Below are 20,814 nucleotides of genomic sequence, written 5' to 3'. Positions count from 1 at the left end.
CCATGCAAACCCTAGAAAATATAAAACATGAGTACAGTTACAGTGAAATATAGTGTCAGAATGAGAAAGAGCTAGCTTGTGAGTTTGTGACAGAGTTATTCACAGATACAATACAAAGAAGACCTAGGTAGGAGAAAGATGAACAGGACTGAAACCCTAATAATTAACTTTGTTTGCAGGGAACCCTAACAAGCCATTGGTCTCAGCTCTGACTGATTCTTCTGCCAAAGCAAGAGCTACTTTGGCTAAGGAATGGGCTAATTGTGTTTTCACATGTGAGATGAACTGTGAGAAAGAAAAGCTTGGATACTTTCCACCAATGACAATGACCACCAAACAAGAATCAATTAAACCATGAGTGAAACAAATTAACAAGACACACACACACACATATATAAATTAAAATGAAATCTTCATTATTCATTAATCATAAGAGAACTAAGAAGAAAAAAATGAATGAGTTATTCAATGTATGTATAATAAATAAAGGTGGCATATTTATGAGGTGATGTTATATATTATTATGATGTGAGTTTTGTTACTGCAATGTATATGTTTATTGGTTGAAGAGGAAGATTGGGGAAAAAAAAAACTTGAGAGGCCAAGCTTAGTGGCATATTTTTGAAAGGGACCACTTGAAACTACTGAAATGGGGAATGAAAGGGATGCATGATAGGGTGTGGTTCCAATTCAAATGTCTTGGTGCTTGCCTATCACATCATTCAGGATCACCCTATCCCATGCATGACCCACCACTTTATTTATTCATTTATTTATAAATTTATTTCTATTCATTTATTTATAAATTTATTTATTTATCAATGAAAAATATTTGCCAAACCTACCTCCATTTAATACAAATAATAATATGATAGCCATTAATGCATAGAAGCACTATAAATAAAAATACAATAAACAAACACCTGAAGGATGGCCCAATGTTGTTCAAATACAGCCCAAAAAGAGAAGTCCATTCAAAGTGGGATGGCATTATTATTATAATTATTTTGATTAATATGACAAGCAATTAACCAGGTGTGTGTTCGAAATTAATCATTTAACCTATACGTTCTCACTCAACAACAGAGTTTTGAACTACAAGTCTATTTCCCACATTAGAGATTTTTCACCGTTATGTGTCTCATAAAAACTTAAACTCGAAATATTTAAAAATTCCACACATCCCTCTTTGCATTACAATAGAGCAATATTATTAAGCTATAAACTTTTAGTTGGATGACATTTTTATAAATCACAACCTTCTGAGTTTGATTAGTAAACCCATATTATGTTTGGTACAATTAAAAATTGATTAAATTGAGATTAAAAAAATTAGAAGTTTGAGTTTTTCAAAAAATTATTTTTAAATTTTCTTTAACCAGGACTAAAACTTTTTCTCCCATCAAAATATGCAAATCCAATGCAACCTTGTTACTTTAAACAAGACTATTTCATAAAACATGATTTCAACCAATATATATATATATATATATATATAGATTAAAAGTAAAAGTAAATATATATATATATATATACAATGCAAAACTACACATCAAACAGTCCCCACCTTGAAACTAAAAATAAAAACACACCAAACCCCATCAAAATGAAAGTGGGTAACCCTCACCTCCAACCTCCATACCAAAATCATACACCATGGGCTCAGGCCCACCACAAAAGCCCACATCATCATCCCGATCCAAATTTAGCACAGATCCATCATCACATCGCACAGATCCATCATCATCATGATTAGTCTCATTATTAATTCGAAGCCGGACTCTCTTTTCCTCGATCTCATCCCCGGCCCGGTGGGCCATGAGACGGTCAAGAAGGGCCGGGTTTTTCAAAACACGGGCCAAGAAGTCCAACATTTGTTTGGGCTTGCGTTCGGCGTCGTGCAAACGGTCCCACATTTTATGGATCTCATCTTCAGTGGCCTGTTGGGCCTTTTTAAGCCGGACCACCTCCATGACCACCTTATCTTCTTCATTATCATCTAGACCAGCACCATGATCAGAGTCTGATTCCTTCTTTTTCCATTGTTGTTTCTCCTAACAATGGTACTTAGTAGACATGTTTGGCCTCTCAAGAATGATGCATGAGCGAATTCCCACTTATCTGGATCTACCTTTCTAAATCCCTGAATTCATTAATTAAGCATTAGTACATATATATATATATGAGCTTAATTTGAGTCAATAATTAATTTATAAATAGTAGTCATCAGCAGTAATAAATTAAAGTAAACAAGAAATTTCCTATGTTCATGCATTAATAAATTATTCTGTTGGTCACTCTGACAATAACCATGCGCTTAGAAACACTACCCCATCGGAAATTAATTTATTATATATATATGATCTAGATTTATATATTTACAGGATAATTCTATATATTAGAGAAGATAAGCTTAAAAAGAGCTCCTTTTCCGGTCTCTCTCTCTCTCCCTCCCTCTTGGTGAAATCTTATCAAAGCAGAGAGTGTAATGAGTATAAATTTGCTTTGAGACTGTTCAAAAACTCTAATGCTTTGCTTGTTTGGAGGTTTTAGGAGGTAGAGTAGAGGTATGGTTTTTTAAAAAACTTTATTTGGATACATTGTTTTATATATGGTATAGTTTAAGATGGTAAAATGGAGCACGCCTTTTATTATAAAATGATGCATAACTTATGAAACTAAGTATATTTTATGATTATAGTATTTATGGTTAGTAACTTAATTATAATAAATAAAATTATATTATTAAAAATTATGTTTGACAGATATGTATTTACATTCAAATGATATTTTATAATTTTAATATATAACTTTACCTCACTTCACTTTGAAATCAAACACAACAGAATTAAAAAACCTTCAACTATTGTCCCAAATAAGTAATAATTTACAACCTCATTTATCGTATCATACCAAATTTTATGAAACCTTTCAAACAAAGCATAAAGCACGGTCCCACCCTATCTCTCTACACATTTCAAACACATTAAAATATACTCATTTCACCCAAAAAAACAAAAAAATAAATAAATAAACTATTATGTTTATGTTCAAGTTATATCTCTCTTTTATTTATCCATAAAACTTTCATTACTTTTAAGATTAATCAAGAACAAAGTAAGCACTTAAAACAACACACACACACACACAGAGAGAGACATATGCAAGCACACAACATTAATTAACCCTAAAAACCAAACCACAGATTATTAATTAATAATATTAACCAGCAAACTACAAACAAAACTAAGACCAAGCAAGCAACATTTTTCCAACAAAAAAACCCAAAATAAATAATAATAATAATAATAACAACAATTAATATATACTCACATAAGTATTAAGTTGGCGAACAAAGCTAGAGAAGTTACAGTGCTTGAAGTGAGCCGGCAACAAAGTCTTTGCAAAGACAAACGGATCAAGAACCACAAAACTATTGTTCTCCACTCCCCATCTTATCACCATGTCTGTCTCCGGATCATCCACCATCTTATAAGTCTTCATCACAAACGGAGCTGCCATTCTAACCCTCTAATAATATATATATATATATATATATATAATTTATCTTTCTATCTCTCTATCTATCTTGCTACCCCTTCCACTACCATCACCATTGCTAAAAATAGAAACTCTTGTGAGCTTCTCCATCAATAGAGTTTGGTGAGGGGGGGGACAGCATGACCTAAAAAAGAACCCCAAATGAGTGACCCAAAAGCTTAGCACTAACGTGGCCACTCTGCATGCCGGGTATTTTAGGGTTACGGTATATTTTAAAGGTTTTTATAAAGTTAGGTTTTAATGGACGCGTGGCGTTTGGTCTGGAGAGTTCCAAGACTTTCAAGGTAGTAAAAAGAGTTTTCCTGAAAATCGGAAAAAAATAAAGATTACTTAAAGTGATGCTGAAGCTGAAGATCTGGAAGTCCACTTCCTGAACAGTAAAAAGGTTTGTGAAGTGGTGGGCTGTGATTCGGCCACGTTTACTCAAAGACTGAATCCAACGACAGTGATTTGATTTGATAGTGAAGTGTTGTGGTGGGGACTTGTTTGATGTTAAGTTATCGTGTGCCGATTGAGATTTGTTTATTTGGCCTCTTAGATGCTGCTGCTGCTGCTGCTGCCACGTTTTCCTTTTGGTTTGGTCACTTTACAACTCACTCATTAATTAACTTTGCGGAATTTTATTAAAATTATTTGCATTTGAGGAAATTTATTTGTATCCATATTCATTCTCTTAGGCTTTGTTTGGTTGGGGGAGGGAGGAGGGGTGAGGGGGTGTTGGGGGGTGTGGGTGTTGTTTGGTTGAGGGAGTGAAGGGGGTGAGAGGGGTGAGGAGGGGTGCCTCACCCCTCCTCACTCATAATCCACTCCCCAAATGGGGTCTTTTGGGGAGTGGATATTTATTGTTTTTTAATTTTTAAATAATGCAAAATACCATTAACGCCTTCACCTATATGTAAAATTCTATCAGTATCCCTATTGTTTGGGTTTGTGAAAACATAAATATGTTTATCATGAGCGATAATTTTTTTGTTAAATATGAAAAAAATAGAGGCGTCTTTTCCAAAGTATGTTTTCACCATTTTTTTTTAAGTTTATGAAAAAATAAGACAAAAATAAGGTATGCTTGAGTGATTATTGGGTGTTCACATTTTAACCAATATTTGTCAATTATAATTAAGATGTTATGACTCCTTATAATTTTTTTTTCAAAAATTTATTTTTCCCTAATTATTGTGTGTGTGTTTTATAATGTTTATCATATATTATATATTGTGTTGTTATTATTATTATTCTACATTTGATTATTATTATATTATATATATATTATATTATATATATTATATATATTATTACCTATTTTATTTTCTAGAGGGCAAAATAGTCGAAATCTGACATTACACTTTTCTCTCTCCTCCCCACTCCTCTTTTTCAACTAAACAAAAAAATACACTACTCCTCCACACCCTCCAGTGAGCCAAACACGATATTTTCTCAAACCCTCCATACTCCTCCCCTCACCCTCCCTCACCCCTCCTCCTCCCTCCCCCTCTGAACCAAACAGGGGGTTAAATTTGCTTGCTTTAACATGAGAAATTTAAATATAATAATTATATTAAAAAAACATCTTAAAAAGTCTACTCTTTTATGGAATTTTTTAGTATACCTAACACTCACTTAATTTGATAGTTAAGACATTTAACTGTATATAGTCAGACACAAACTCAAAACACATGCTCATAATACTGTTTATATATTATTTTTAAATCTAAATATTATTTATAATATAGATCAATGGATTTTTATGGTTTTTTTTTTTTTTACGAAAAGTCATATTTCTCTATGGTATAACAAAGAGATTTATAAGCTCAATACAGTTCCAATAAATTTTTTACTCACTCACATAATATATTTTTATATATTTAACTAGTAAAAAAATGATAAATAAAAACTAATATATATATATATATATATATAATATATGGTAATACTTTGAAAAAGTGAATCATGAGTCCGTACTCCAGCAAATTGTTGTGTCATATCATATTATCATTCAATCTTATCGTTAATTTAAATATATCATGACTGCCAAGAAATATTGTTACAAGTTCTTTGTTTTTTTATGAATTGTTTAATGTGCGTGAATCACAAGTAGTCTGTGATCTGTTGTTCATTTGTGGTTTAGAATAGGATAAGATAGGCTTCATTTGGATTTAGATAAAAGATTTGAAGTATTAATTTAAATCTTTCGTTAAATTAACTTTAAATCATCAATTACTTTATCAATAAAGATCACTTGTTAATCAAAATCAGTATTTTGGATATCAAAGTGGAGCTAGCATGGGAAAGAACAACATAATACTTTAGTGTTTTTTAGCATAATTTTTAGTTCATTGTTATTCTTCTCCAAATTACTATGACTGGATGTTCAATTACTGGCCATAATTTCACAGTTAACTATACAATTAATATTGATATATCATATTATGTTAATTTTCAATATGAAATTGTTAGAAATTAAAAAGGTTATTATCTATCTAATTAAGGAATTAGGGATGAGATGTAATGTAAAATATCAAATATATTTTGACAAAAAACCAAATTGTATAAGCTTCTGAATTTGACAGGATAATCCCTTTTTCATAGTTATTCACTCATTTAAAAAATAAGCATAATTATAAATTATTAAATACGATTTGCACTCTATCTTAAATAGAGTGATTAGTAGACCGTCCCAAAATCTTTGAATAGTTCATATTTTTATCTTTTCACAGGCAGTTGATTTTAATTTAGCAATCTCCCTTCATTTACTTTATAGTAAATATTTTACTAATTTTCTAGTATTGATCTTCTTCCATTTTTTTAAATAATTTTTTAAACAATTTTGACTGACATAACTCGACTTAAAAATAGTAGAATATGGTTTCAAGAGAAGCATGGAAGAATGTGGCACAACACCGGAAGCTCCTACATCGAAGAGAGTGAAACTTGAGGAACCGTTGGTCAAGATTAAGAGAAGCCTGAAATTTTTGTCTTCCAGTGACGCGATGCCAGATGCCCCAATGATGGGCCCCCTTCTTCCGGTGAGATCTAGTCCGTTGGTTTTTTTTTTTACCCCTAAAAGATCCCTCTTCCTTTAGGGTTTGTTTCATTTTTTTTTCTCTGTTAATTGATGCTTTTCTCCACTCTTTGTGGTAATTTTGTAAAACCTTGACTTCTGTGTTCTTGTTTTTTCTTCCCTTCTGTATTTTTTTTATTATGTTTTTTTATGAATATGATTTATTTATTTTTTTTAAGTATATATATATATAATAGAATGACTAAAATATTACAATTTGAAATAAAAAACTAAAAAAATAAATATAAAAAATAGAAAGATTATATAGAGAATTATATATATATATATATATATATATATATATATATATATATCTATATATATATATATCATATCTTTTGAAATCATACTCCACATCACACCCATGCATGAAAATAATTAAAATATATAATATACATTACAAAAAAAGGAAGGTAAAAAATCAACAGCAAGTCAAATAAAAAAAAAAAATAATCTTAAACTTGAAATGCAAAACAAACTTTATTTGATATTACCCCATTACAAACACTCAAAGAACAATAACAACTTAATTAGAACAAAGTAGAACTCCTTTGAGCACTAAATATTTAAATCAGCAAAGAGCTTCAATACTACCATAAATTTCAACCATACATAAATAACAACAAGAGTAGTTACTAATTATTAATAACCAATTAAGTAGCTAGCTAGTTTAAAGTGGGAATTAATCATTTATTTATTAGCAAGTTGCTGAAGATCATAAGGATATGCATCTGATGAAGACTGAGCTTTGTAAGTCCTTCTTCCTAAGATCATATTCACAGATTCAGTTGGATGGAATGCATCAAAAAACACATGTGTTTTTCTATCCCTGCATGGTGTTTGAAAAGGCAAGCATGTTATTTGTCCATTGTTCCTTCCAACTCCACAACAACCTCTGTTAGTAACTGTAAACCCTGCAGAAAATTCATAAACAAAATAAACATCACTCACATTAACAAATAGTAATAAAATTATTAACAATTGATTATATATTTACCATAAGATGAAGGATTACTGAGTACATCATGGAACATATCATAAACATTGATGTAGGTGAAAGTGAGCTCCATCTAACTTGTTGAACTTATTAACAAGTTTCTTAAGCTTAGTGTTAAAAAGCCGAATGGCGCTGTTAATCCTCTCGACACAAGTCTTGCCATCGGAGCTGAACTGAGCGAGCTCATTCGGGCTACAACCGACTAGACCAACTCCGATTAGCGCCACTTTTCGAGCACCATTTTCGTACAATGTCTACATTAAAAAGATAATAACAATGATATATAGTCTCGCATCATTTAATTAAACAAATATTGATCGGAAAGAATACGAACTCTGAGTTGCTTGGAGTACTGGTTGATAAGGTTTTGGCGATATTGTTCCGGGGTGTATTGACGACTAGAAGAGTAAAATAGCGGCATGAAATAATTGTTGAGGTAGTCATTGCTGCCAAGACCCATGGAGAAGATGCATTTGCTTAAGTAACTAGTTGTTGAGTTCTTGTCTCCTATGATCTTCTCTAATTGTTTAGTGAGGGATCGATAATTCTTCACTTGTCCTTTTAAGGGTATTCTATCTCCCTATAATAGGAAGAAATGAAAATTTCAAAACGTTAGATACATTATATATAGGATGATATTAATATTATTGTTTTATATAAAGAAAACCGACAAGTTGTCGGCCGGTTTCATCTCTGATTCCAGCAGCAGCAGATGCAAAGTTGACACCATTGAGGAGTTGTCTGCCTCTTGCAATTGCATATGGTGGGATGTAGTCAGAAAAACCCAAGAGTTTAGCTGCATTTATACATTACAATGTGATCATCTTGTTAATGTATGTACCATGAAATCATGCATAAATGAAAGCATGAAAAGGAAAATAGGATATTGTTTGACATTTGATGCAAAAGAGTTAATGTTATATAGTTCTATATATATGTATAGCTAATTGAATAAATAGTATGGACATTTGATCTATTAGCTTGAAGTTTTGGATTGGATAAGGAAAAGGGTTGATATATACCGATTACGTCGACAGTGGTAAGACCATTAGAAAACCTGCCGGTAGGGCCTTTGGAGAAGTCGATGCCATAAGGAGGATAATTTGCCTTGGCAAGTGAGTTAATATTGTTGTTGTTACCGTTATCGACGAGAGAATCGCCGAAGATGAAATAAGCAAGGTACCTTAGACTCTGGCATGACAAAGTTTAGAGTTGAGCTCCAAACCAACATCAAAAGTAGTAGCCATTGGAAGGTATGCATTGTACTTTATTTAGAAGAAAGATAGCCTGAGGTGGAATAAGAAGAAGAAGGAAAGAGTAATATATAGAGTTGGAGTAGAGTTTTAGTTGGGAGAGTGATGGTTGCCATATATGCATTTATAACACAAGATTCAAAAGACTTTTTGAAGCCAGACTTTGTTAGTAATAGTGTGTTTAATCTAGTTAGTTTTGTGCAAGTTTATTGGTCTCCTACTGAAAGATAGTTAGGTTGGAGAATTGGTTAAATTAGCTAAGGGGCTTCTTCATTCATGTATATAATAATGTACCTTGAAATTAAGTGACAGCTTTCTTTACTTAAAAATAGGACATGAGTGAGTTATATGTAATGTGAGGACGAGCTATAACAAGTGGAAGAATAATCAAACCTATTGATTGGTTTTTAGTAACTATGAATTTAAAATAAAATTCCTAACAAAAGTGAATGACTTCAAAGAGTGTCTGTACATAAATATTATCATTATTACTTGGTTTTACAAAGTGACTGATTTATCATTTGTATCTAACTCAACATGATTGCCCATTGTTTAACTTTCATTTAATTTCTATTAAGAGAGTACTTTTGATCTTGTAAATCAAATCTATAAACGACTTGAACACGGAGGGATTCTTGGCCCTTTTTTTTCATCAATCATACATAGAGTATTTAGTATTTAGCACTGTGAAATTGGATCCAAATGGAAAAAGAGAGGTGGAATATTGATAAAATGAATTCTAAGGACTAAGAGCTAGCTGTAAAATTATAAAGTAAACATTTAAAAAATAAGACTAAATTAAAGTTGAGCATTCTTAAATTCCACGTTTGAACATCAAAGCAATTTAATGATTGTGATTTTAAACTTACTTTATTTTCGTTATGGTTAAGCAAAAAATGATTGACATAGTTTTAAATCACATATATGAATTAGTGTAGTACTTGTATGTCAAGAAATTATTTCTCTGTGTCAATTTCTTCAATTCTTCTCAAGTTTCTATCCATACCTTCCTTGATTTGGAAACTCATATTCATTGATATTCTTCCCAAATAACTTTATTAATTAATAGGAAATCAAAGAACAGCTAAATTATATGCATAAGGCCAATAACAGCCATTAGAACAATCACAAAGCTATCTCTGAAGGCTTTTCTACAACTTGGCTAACCACAATAAATCAAGCTTTTCAGTTTTGAGAAGTTCTTAAAAAAAAAAACCATGTAATTGAAGTATTTTCTTTCTTCCAAAAAATAATAATAATAATAATAATTCAAAACAAGCGTAGCAGGTAGAGTTGTTGCTGCAAGTTTATTTGTTTGTTGATTGACAGCTTTTATTTAAAAAAAAAAAAAAATCCAAATGTCAACTGTTCTAATTTCACAATTCATTAAACAAGCTCAATTTCAGTAAAACAAAACATAAAAACAGTTTTCCTTGCTTTCAATCAAGCAAACACTTTACTTTCTTATTCTTTTCCCTTCCATTTTAATTCAAACATAAAATAAATAAATAAATCATAAGAAGCATCAATGACAACATAAAACAAGTAATGCATAACCCTGAAGAATACAGCCTGGAAAGTGGAAGAGTTATGGGAAGTTGAAAAGGAAGTAGACTTCCAGGTTGCATTGCATGAGAAAAAAAAAAAAGAAAGATGCTATTCTTCAAAGTTAAACTACGAACATTGAAGATTAAAAACCAACTACCACATGCAAGAACATAACCTTTTCCATTCAAAGTTCAAACTAAAGTTCATCAATTTTAATTAACTCATCCGTAGTACTGCTCAAGTTTCCTTTTCACATTATACCATAGTCCACATCAAACCAAAATTATAATAATAATGATAATAATATAAGGCTACCAAATTTATTCAACAATGAAATCGTTTCCACAATACATGGTATTAAGATATTTCCCGTTAAATTTCTAGCACAATTTATGAGTATTTCAAAAAATTCAATAAAACTCAAGAGTATGATTTTGCACCACAAAGCAAAATCAATATATTTTTTTTAATAAAATTGTTGTGAATAGTTTGACCTTGTGGGACTGCTAATAATGTCTGCATGCTAGAAAGTGAAGAAAGGACGGCAAGTTTCATAAAGCACATAAAGGCAAGTAAATGTGCATATATTGCGTGTGTTAATAATGTTTGACTGGAAATCAGAAAGTAGAAAACATAAGTTACCTTATTTTCTAACTACACACTTTCAAAGTTCCAACAAACTCCAATTATATATCACAAATGAAAGCAATGATTTTATGTACATGAACCATTAATTAATCAAACAGCATTCCCACCTCAGGACAATCTTGCGTTTCATACTTAGCAAATAAAGTAAACATAACAATTTCAAAGGTAAAAACAATCCCTATCAGTAAGTAAACAATAGCGACAAAAACATAATCATAAAAGGGTAGAATATAGCAAAACTCATGATATCATGACATCAGTCTAGCTCAAGTTTAACATCCCTGAATATTTTTAAAAGCCTCTTCCAAAACATTGCTTAGAGCTCATCACAGGTGCCAATGAAAGAGTTTTAAGGTAAACATACCAGAGTTTTCTTCAGTTCAACCTGAATCTCATGTATCCTTATCAGGAAGTCGGAAGGATTTATAAGACTGGTATTAGAATTTAACACTAAAGAACTTTTTCTGGACATCTGCACATGAAGATGTAATGACTCTGTTAGCCTCCATAAAACAGAAGTATGAATCACAATCATTTGTAGCTAACCAGCACATGGGGTAAAAACTGTTGCAACAGGAAGCCTCTAATTCCAAGGAACCATGAAAATCCTGGATGTGGAGTTTGTTTTCTTCCTTATTAGTGACACCATGTTTATTTGAGAAGCTCAGAGAATAATTACTGAAGACCTCATCAAATGGTTTCTCAAAATGACGAAGATTCTTAAGTCCAAACAGTTTTTGTGATATGCTAACTCATCCTTCCCAACATGAAACATTTTGCTATGCTAACTTATCCTTCCTAACATTATTGTAGAGACTTATGCTAGACCTAAAGTTTAGTGTGATATAATACTGCCTGACCAGAGTCATCTGATGAACAGACTCTCTGCCATGCCATGCCTTTCCAAGAGCTTTGCAACAGAATATTTGATACCTTGAGCCACTCAATCTCAACAAAGGGCATTCCCCATGTAAATAGCTTACTTGCTTGTACAACTGATGGCTGTAAACAAAATCTGTCTCCACTATGGAAGCAACTGATAGGATTTCCTGCAACCAAACAAAGTTCAGAATTACATGACTAAATAAATGTTGGTTGCCAATAGTTTCTTATAAAATATGATAAAATATTCTGATATTTTCCAAGGAAAACTCCTCATGTGGATTACTTTTCTTTGTTTTTGCATCTGTAATGGTTCTTTATAAAGGGAGCAGGGAGCAGAGGCAGAAAGAAGGCAGAATGAAGACAGATGAAGCAAGGTAGAAAGTTGTGCTAAAGATCAAACAAAAGTTATATATATATCATGAATGTTTTGCTGTTTTTTTGGCCAAGATGAGCAGCTAGGCTGCTAAAAATAATAGAGACGTGCACAAACTTCAGCGGAGAAAGTGTGCACAGGACCCACCCCACATGGGCGCGAGACCAAACACACACAACAACTACTCACACTCCAAAAAAAAAATACAAACTCACCCATGATTTTTAACTCACTATTTTTTAAAAATTCTAATGAGGACCCGGCTACCAATAGACCCACTTGGTCGTTGGTCATGAATGCTTTGTTGTTGAGAACTCAACAGATCTTCAATGGGAAACTCACTGGAATTTAGAAGAATTTAACAATTTACGCAGGAATAGCAAAAGAATAAAATTAACAGCATGGCTTGATTAATGTTAGAACAAATCCAATCCAAACAAATAGGAAATTGAAAGTCTCTCTATCAAAAGATTTGTAGATTGCCTGTAAAAAAGGGGAAAAACTGTATTTGAAAGCAAATGTAGGTCAATTACTTAAGGTGGTGTTTGGTGATGGTATGTTTGAAGAGTTTTGATATTTGTCACAGAAAATTTTTATCCCAAATTAAACCAACTATGACTTAATCCATATAAATTACAACTACGTATTCCAATTCATGATGGATATTTATTAATGGTTAATAATTTTTTCATAATAATTTTTTATAATATTTATTTAACTAATGAAAATTTGTAGAAAGAGTTATTCCTATTAGAAATTAGTCTGTTTGATTAGGAAAATTAAAATCACTTGGTATACACAAGGGTATCCAAGCTGTAACCCAACCAATTACACCCCTAGGAAGACAATCACTTTGGTCCAACAGGTCCATATGCCATAAACATTTAAGCAACCGCAACATATATATTCATTTAATAACCATTTTTGGTTGAATTCCTCTGCTAATAGATTTTTATGATGGTAAAACATATAGTACCAAAAAGCCTAAAAGGGATTAAAATGCCTAAGTCCGCTAGAAGACCAGAAAAAATTAGTCAAACATCACAGTTATTGATGTAAGAAAAAGACAAGAAAAATTACATCCCTCAATCCATAGGGAATTTCACCAAAAATTGAACCCATTTAAGCCTTGGCATACTATGGGATCCACATAACTTATCATACACATGCATTGCAAACTTACAGTTCGGCTATCGTAAGGAAAATTGGCTTACAGGTTAGAATATATTAACTAGACTAACACATTGTAGATAAGCAATGCGTGTAATGGACCCAAAAACAAACTTGCAGGTGTATTAAGTTGTATTAAGTTCGATGTGACAACATTGATCTTCCCCTCATCAATCATACATATAACTAGAAATTTGAATCCCCTCCCTTTAAGTTTGAACTTTATAAATTATTGCACATTCAGAAATACTAATAAATACTCCACACTCAGTTCATGCAACGATTTTCAACCTTCTTACTTAGCAACAGCATGTATTTCCTGACCAGTCATGTGCTGGCATGCATTACCTCAATCTCACGTTATAAAATCTCCAAAAAGGCACATTTGAAGATCTATGCACAAGATAATATGGTACAAGTGCTCTTCATTTAATCCCACTGACTCTACTTCAGCTTATTATATTGTATCTCTCCAGATTGAAGACTAGATATATTATAATAATAATTTGCTCAATTTTATCTTGTACACAAGGTGTCTTATTATTCTATCTCCCCAACTTCAACACTAAATATACTACAATATTCATCTCAACGTAATCTCATACGCATGCATATTTCTCAAAATAATAATAATAATAATAATAATAATAATAAAGGAATAACCAATGAAGGATTTTATCAGTTCTTCATTGTTATTTCACACACGTATCTTCTAAAGTCCTATCAAATTAATTGCCAAATTTTACTTAATATCATCAGTTTATATAGTAAATAATGTGCTATAAAAGAAAAAAAATTCAAGATCTCTCTCACTGAAGTTAACATCATACATGTCAATAACCTTCCATAGTGAAGCATAGAAGATAATGCATTATCAATCAAGTGTAAGCAATGACCAAATGAATAACAAAAGTCTTATAATCCAGGATAAATACCACACTAAAGTTTGATTAATTAGCCAAATATAAAATAAATCTATCCAACAGTCCAAAATAAGGCACTACAACTAAAATTAAATCCCTCAGAATAAAAGAACCAACCATGATCAAAATTACCAAATGGCAGACTGGATCAAGAATTTTCACAACACTGAAAAAGTGATCCTTTTCATTATCAAATCCTTCACAATGGCGACAATACAAAGAAAAAGTAAAGGAATTGAAAGAGTGAATGCAGAGTACCACTGATTTTGAACTCCTCACAACTCTCTATGATTAGAATTTGCCATCGATGAGAACAAATCCCTAGCTATCGTAAGCAAGCCTTCCAAATCACCGGCGCCAACCTCCAAGCAATCTCTTAGCAACTCCCCGTCCACCAACTCCTCCTGCAACACCACCACCGCCTTCCTCAACGACCCCTAATTAAAAAAAGAATCATTTTTACATCCACAATCCGTGAAACAACTTGCAATCAAGAAAGTCCACATACCGATCGGTTGAAGACTTGGAGAAGGCTTTCCATGAGGGACTTAGAGACGGCGAATAGTCTGGGATAGCGCTGCAGCAACCACCGGCCACGATCCGCAGCGGAATCAAACCGCGAGAACTCCGCAACCGCGGCGAGGAGTTCAGTCGCGGAGCGGGAGACCTCCGATATCGGGATGCCGCCGCCATCACGCCAAGCATAGTTGCGAGCGAAATCCCAGCCGGCGGAAAAGATCGATGTCCATCCGCCGCCGATGAGACGGAGATTCGCAGCGATGGAGCGGGCACGGTCGGCGCCGCGGAGGTCGCCACGGGCTGCGCGGGCGTTGGCGACGCGAGTCATGAGGGAATCCGAGATAGAGAGGAGGCTTCCGAGTTGACCCAATCCGATGCCTCCGACGAACTCCGGCTCCGGCGAGAGGAGCAGAAGGAGGAGGAGGAGGAGGAGAAGCCTTAGACGGTGAGCGGCAGCCATGATCGTTCCCGTGTTTCGAGCTCGGAGGTGAAAAGGGAGAACAGTGCTTCATCGAAGCCGGTGCATTAGCCACCGGCTTTGATATCAACCGTTGATTCTGCTTCGTATCATGAATCAGATCAGATTAAAACCTAATATTCAAGTAAAGAATATAATCCTATAAAAATACTTTATTTTTTTCCTATAAATAATTATGAATAAATTTTAACTAGGAAAAAAAAAAATTAATAGATCTGTTTTTTTTAAAAAATAAAATAAAAAAATAATAGCCTTTCTAACTTGAGTGAAACAAAAGTTCAACTCGTTAAGTTACTGAAGAGTGAAAATCGTGTGGTAAATTGAGTGTGCTTTTCATGATAAAGTTTACAAATAGTGGTTAATTGATGATCCATATCCACTACTAAATTAAAAGTTATCATGATATAAACTCAGAAAAAATTTGGATGGCATAAAGAAAGAGGCTTGCAACTATTAATCTTATCTCATCTTTTTCTCATATTCATGTGACTCCAAAAAACATCAATCTTTGTCTCAGTGGAGTCCAAGAATAAGATTGCAGCACCATCCCAGCTGGCATCATCCAAATGAAACAAAAACAATGTTGCATTTGTTACCAATTCCTTTTTAGCATCATGAAAGAGATGAATAATATTACCAATTATTATGGCCCACACTTAATTTGTCCACTTCCACATTTATTTATTATTATTATTAAATTTATTTTTTTTTGTGATTGATTTGATTTTTGGTGGGGTTCAGATATTTCATCATCAAAATGATCAATTTGAACATAATTAATTCCACAAATCATATTTTTAACGTTTACAACAATTAACTGCCCTTCACTTCAAAAACAAATTACATATATAATAATAGTAATAATTTTATATAGAGTCCTGAGTCATCAACCCAAAATCAAAAGAAGTGATCCGTACAAGGAAGAAGATGACAAAAGTGAGGGACGTGGTTCAATGTCAGCAAGTGAATTAATTATTAAAGTAATTAACACTAATGAAACAGATGAAGATGATATCTAACTTGAAAGATAACCTTAGCGTGCTCTTCTCTTTATCATCATCATCATTTTTCTCCAACGTGCACTTCTCCCATTGGCTTGCCTTAAATTTCTTTCACATTTAGCCTCTCCTTGTTATTAATTATCATTATTATTATTAAGTTCCATCTCTCTTACTTCAACATCAAGAGGTTCCCCCTTGGCAATGAAAAACTCTCCAAAGTATATACATATATGTATGTATGTATTATTTATTATGTTTTGATGAAAGGTAGGTAGTGTTTGTAAGGTTATGTGGGTGTACAAATGGCATTGCATGGTTTGCTAACAAGTGGAGATAAACCCCACGCTTCTATGTTTTGACTTCCTTCTAGTTCTACGTGGGGTTATGGTTTTCAACTTTGAAGTGTACCTTATCCACTTACCTTGCCAATTATATAAAGAAAAAGTCATTTATGCTTTTCAAATAAAGAATATTGGCTTCAACATTTTCCATTCAACCTTTTCATACCACCAAATTTACTATTTAAATTATCTTATTATTATTAAATCAGTTTTGATATATTTAAAACAAGAAAAAATGTAACCAAAATCCAACATATTCTACAAACAAATAACTCAACCAAATCATTGTAAATAGTAAACAAATTGACCCATCTGATATAATAAATAAACAAATTTCTTTTAATCCAAACCAATATTAACACATGCCCAAAATACCCTCACAAATGTGAATATTATTGTGCTTGTGAAAAATAAGCTAATTAATTAAGAACCAAAAAAATCAAAAGTCCTCACATGGACGTCATTCTAAGAATTATTTTCCTTGTATGTTAAAACTACAACTATATAGTGTATATCACAAGGTAGCATCAAATAACTATTCTATTCTAATCCAATCTAAATCCTTTTCCAATCTCTATATACACCTTCCATCCCTTCCTTCCTTTCTAATACTACAAAAACAATTTGTGTAATATTTCATGGAAGAGTTCTACGAGTCAGAGATCATGTGGCCGGAGATTAATTCCGACCGGCGCCGGAAACAAGCAACACATATTGTTTCTACTACACTGGCTTTGAATAAGAGTACGAAGCTAAATCACCGCACCGATGCTATTAATATACCCATCAAATGGCAAGGATCTTTGCATGAGTACAACATTGATGATGATGAGCTGATTAGTGGGAATTCAGAGGTGATACCACCGCATATTTTGGCAGAAAGGCGAAGAAAGACGGAGAAGATGGCTTTTTCATTATGTTCGGGTCAAGGACGAACACTAAAAGGCCGAGATTTGAAGCATGTCCGGAATGCTGTTTTAAGAATGACCGGATATCTTGAAGGATGATTAATTCAAGATATTCGGAAATTCTCAACTTTGATGATCAATTGTAGGTAGGAAAAATGTAAAGATTAATGCGAGGAATTGATGAAAAGAATAAGGTCAATATTTGCAATATATATATATATATATATATATATTGAGTTTTGTGACTTTGTTTATTGTTATTATTATCTTCTCTTTTGTATATTGTGAAAGAAGAATAGAGGGTTGAGTTGAATTCTTCAATATAGTTTGCAAGTTGATTAAGAAAGAAACAAATGATCATGAAACAAGAGAAATGGTAATATGATGGGGAAGAAATTAAAGTTCATGAATTATTAAAAGTAATATTCTAATATTCCTTGGGCCCAAGGGAATTTATAAGTCTTCCATCCTAGTCATCAATGACCCACAAGAAATTACATCAAGTGAATGCATTGCATCATCCCCACAAATGTTGATGTGGCCCTTTTTAAAGATTATTATTATTACTACTTTGACGTTAGTAAGTCACATATATGATTTTTGAAAAATAATATACTTAGATTAGCTCAAATTATTTTATTTTTTATTTAACTTAATTTTTACTGACTATATATATATATATGTTTTAAGAAAAAATATGTATTAAGACAAAAAAAAATCACTATATGCTCTGAAAACATGATGAAACGGCATAAATTATAAATAATAAGATAAAGTTACTTACTTTAACAATATCTTTGACATAAAAAAATACAAACGGTGTAAAAATGTCAAAAACAAGCAATGATAAAATTTTGTATTTCTAAAATATCTTCTCAACTCAAAGGGATTTTTATTAATATGTATATATATATTGAGCTGATAATGTAAAAAAGAAAGGGTCGCTTTTCTCTATAAAGAGAGCCAACCATTTGAAAGCATCAATTACAAACAAATAGAAGTATTTGCCAAATTAAGCACCATCAAAGCTAAGTTGTGTGGTACTGCGCAAATGTGACAATTCTAGCTCCCTTCTCAATCTCTTTTAATGCCGTCTATTATTTTTCTTAGGTGTCAAGTGGGCCATAGTTTTTTAGAAGATAAATTCTAAATAATCATTGTCATTTGTCGCTCTCCTGCTTTTTATTTTTTAAAAAATATATATAGAAGCAAAACTAGGGGAGAGCGAAGGCTAATATATATATATATATATATATACAGGGGCGAAGCCAGGAGAGGACGAAGACCAAGATATATATACATGGGTGGAGCTAGGGGGAGGACAAATGGGGCCATGGCCCCTGGTTTTGGTTTTTTAAATAATATATATTGTACAAATTAATGCATATAATATAAAAAAATAATATTTTAAAAATATATATATATTTGTGAAAATTTACTGTTTGGTTGATGTTATACAAAATTATATAGCTTTTTTTGTTTGGCAAAAGTCTATTATTTGGCAAGTTGGTTGTTTTTACAAATTATTATATATAATTTAAAAATGTTATAATTTTAGAGAAACATATTTGTACAATTTTATTGTTTAGCTGGTTGACATCTAATAAATTAGTTTATAGTAACAAATTTTATGTAAAAAATTATTATTTGACAACTAGATTTTCTATAAATTAGTATATATTATTTTAAAAATTATATTTTTGAAAAATAATTTATAAAAAAATCTATTTTTTTGTCTTCTTGATTTTTCTATTTGTCCTTAAAAAAAATTTAATACCCTCTAAAAATTTTTTTGATCCCCCTAAAAAAATTTTTTTACTCCGTCCCTATATATATATATATGAGTTAATTTAAAGTGTTTTTACCAACTTACCCATTAATAATACAAAAGTCGGTTTTTTGAGGCTATGTTTTCAAAGATAACTTATTGTTAAAAAAAGTAATTTTATTTTAAATTTAATTGAGTTATATTCATGAAGATGATTTTTTTAATATAAATAATAACTATAAGGAGTATAAATGGAGCCTAATTTTATGTTAAATAATGTTGTTATTATTTTGGTAAAGTGGACAAATTATTTATGACCAATGTTGTGGGAGGGAGTCTGCTCTAATGTGAAAGTGGTATGTTAAATATCAAATTTATAAGGCAAATCATAAGCGTTAACAAGTGATAAATACTTGCACATAAAAATTTTATTAGCTCCAATTTGTTTAAATAAAATAAATTTAGACTAAAATATAGAATCTATTGGAGCATTAATTAAACTGAACTCATAAGAGTTCAGGTCAATAAAGCTTAACATTTAAATTTGTATAATTCTTAATGTTTAAACTTAATATCTCATATATTGTTAAGTATTTTTATAAAAACATAAAATGAAATTAGTAGGGTCATTGCATGTTTGTTTTTTTCTACTCTTCACTTTTCTATATAAATTCATGCAACACAATATTTATTAACATTTTCTAAAAAAACAAATCAAATTTTCCTTTTTGCACGGGGAGATAGATCAAATTAATAATTTAGAAAATTAAAAAATTTATAAATCAAAACAATAAAATAAAAATATGATAAGAAATTTACAAAGCCAATAACCTCTTGGCCGATTAACATTGGATCATTTGTATAGAGTGCTTTTTTTATAAAAATAATCCGAGATCAAATTTCAAAGTCCACGTAAAATGAGGGCACATGTGTTTGTTAAGTTTGATCCGTCTCTAATTTTTTTAAATAGAAAGTAATAATTAGCTATTTATAAATTAAAAAAAAAAAAATTGGTACATGAGTCTTGTAGAGCCAAAACAAGAAGTAACAGATAACTTAAGGTTAGGGTTAGGGTTTGCTTGAAGTTTAGCGTGGGGGTATGCGAAGCAATGCAGCCGCCGGAGGGATGCGGCAACCATTCATTTCCCAAGCATTCATATTAAATTATGTATTATTAAAACCTTTCTATATATATATATATATATATATATATATATATGTCTCCAAACTTAAATAATGTGACATATTTATTAAATTAAAAATTAAAGTAACTTGTAGAATTAAGAACTGTGCTATTACTAACAATGTGAAACCAAACAGATCAAAATAAAGACTTATATAATTTAACCATCAAATTAATTTTTTTTAGATTAAAAATATAAC

The 20,814-nt window shown here is 31.6% G+C and overlaps 4 protein-coding genes across 4 annotated transcripts; 1 reads left to right on the top strand and 3 right to left on the bottom strand.

The window, feature by feature from the left end:
* Positions 1-1,497: 1,497 nt before the first annotated feature.
* Positions 1,498-3,527, bottom strand: LOC120258288 (heat stress transcription factor C-2b-like). The gene is given in 3 exon segments (XM_039265650.1): positions 1,498-2,041; positions 2,044-2,143; positions 3,334-3,527. Coding segments are annotated over 3 exon segments (729 nt in total). The 5' UTR covers positions 3,523-3,527; the 3' UTR covers positions 1,498-1,601.
* A 3,591-nt stretch (positions 3,528-7,118) lies between these two features.
* On the bottom strand, positions 7,119-10,059 carry LOC120258185 (GDSL esterase/lipase At5g45670-like). Its single transcript, XM_039265542.1, is given in 7 exon segments — positions 7,119-7,533; positions 7,617-7,687; positions 7,689-7,870; positions 7,951-8,196; positions 8,288-8,412; positions 8,639-8,789; positions 8,791-10,059. Coding segments are annotated over 7 exon segments (1,086 nt in total). The 5' UTR covers positions 8,878-10,059; the 3' UTR covers positions 7,119-7,309.
* Positions 10,060-11,173: 1,114 nt separating this feature from the next.
* Positions 11,174-15,546, bottom strand: LOC120259425. Its single transcript, XM_039267027.1, has 3 exons — positions 14,925-15,546; positions 14,675-14,853; positions 11,174-12,114 (listed from the first exon to the last, which is right to left on the bottom strand). The coding sequence occupies exons 1-2, from the start codon at positions 15,393-15,395 to the stop codon at positions 14,692-14,694; spliced, it is 633 nt and encodes a 210-aa protein (XP_039122961.1). The 5' UTR covers positions 15,396-15,546; the 3' UTR covers positions 11,174-12,114; positions 14,675-14,691.
* Positions 15,547-17,332: 1,786 nt separating this feature from the next.
* On the top strand, positions 17,333-17,873 carry LOC120259437. Its single transcript, XM_039267037.1, has one exon. It carries the CDS (start codon positions 17,394-17,396, stop codon positions 17,760-17,762), a length of 369 nt encoding a protein of 122 aa, XP_039122971.1. The 5' UTR covers positions 17,333-17,393; the 3' UTR covers positions 17,763-17,873.
* The last annotated feature ends 2,941 nt before the right edge of the window (positions 17,874-20,814 follow it).

Source organism: Dioscorea cayenensis, chromosome 4 (assembly GCF_009730915.1).
Source record: "Dioscorea cayenensis subsp. rotundata cultivar TDr96_F1 chromosome 4, TDr96_F1_v2_PseudoChromosome.rev07_lg8_w22 25.fasta, whole genome shotgun sequence".
Taxonomy (NCBI): domain Eukaryota; kingdom Viridiplantae; phylum Streptophyta; class Magnoliopsida; order Dioscoreales; family Dioscoreaceae; genus Dioscorea; species Dioscorea cayenensis.
Note: the sequence above shows the minus strand (reverse complement) of the source record. Positions and strands in the feature narration are given on the sequence as shown.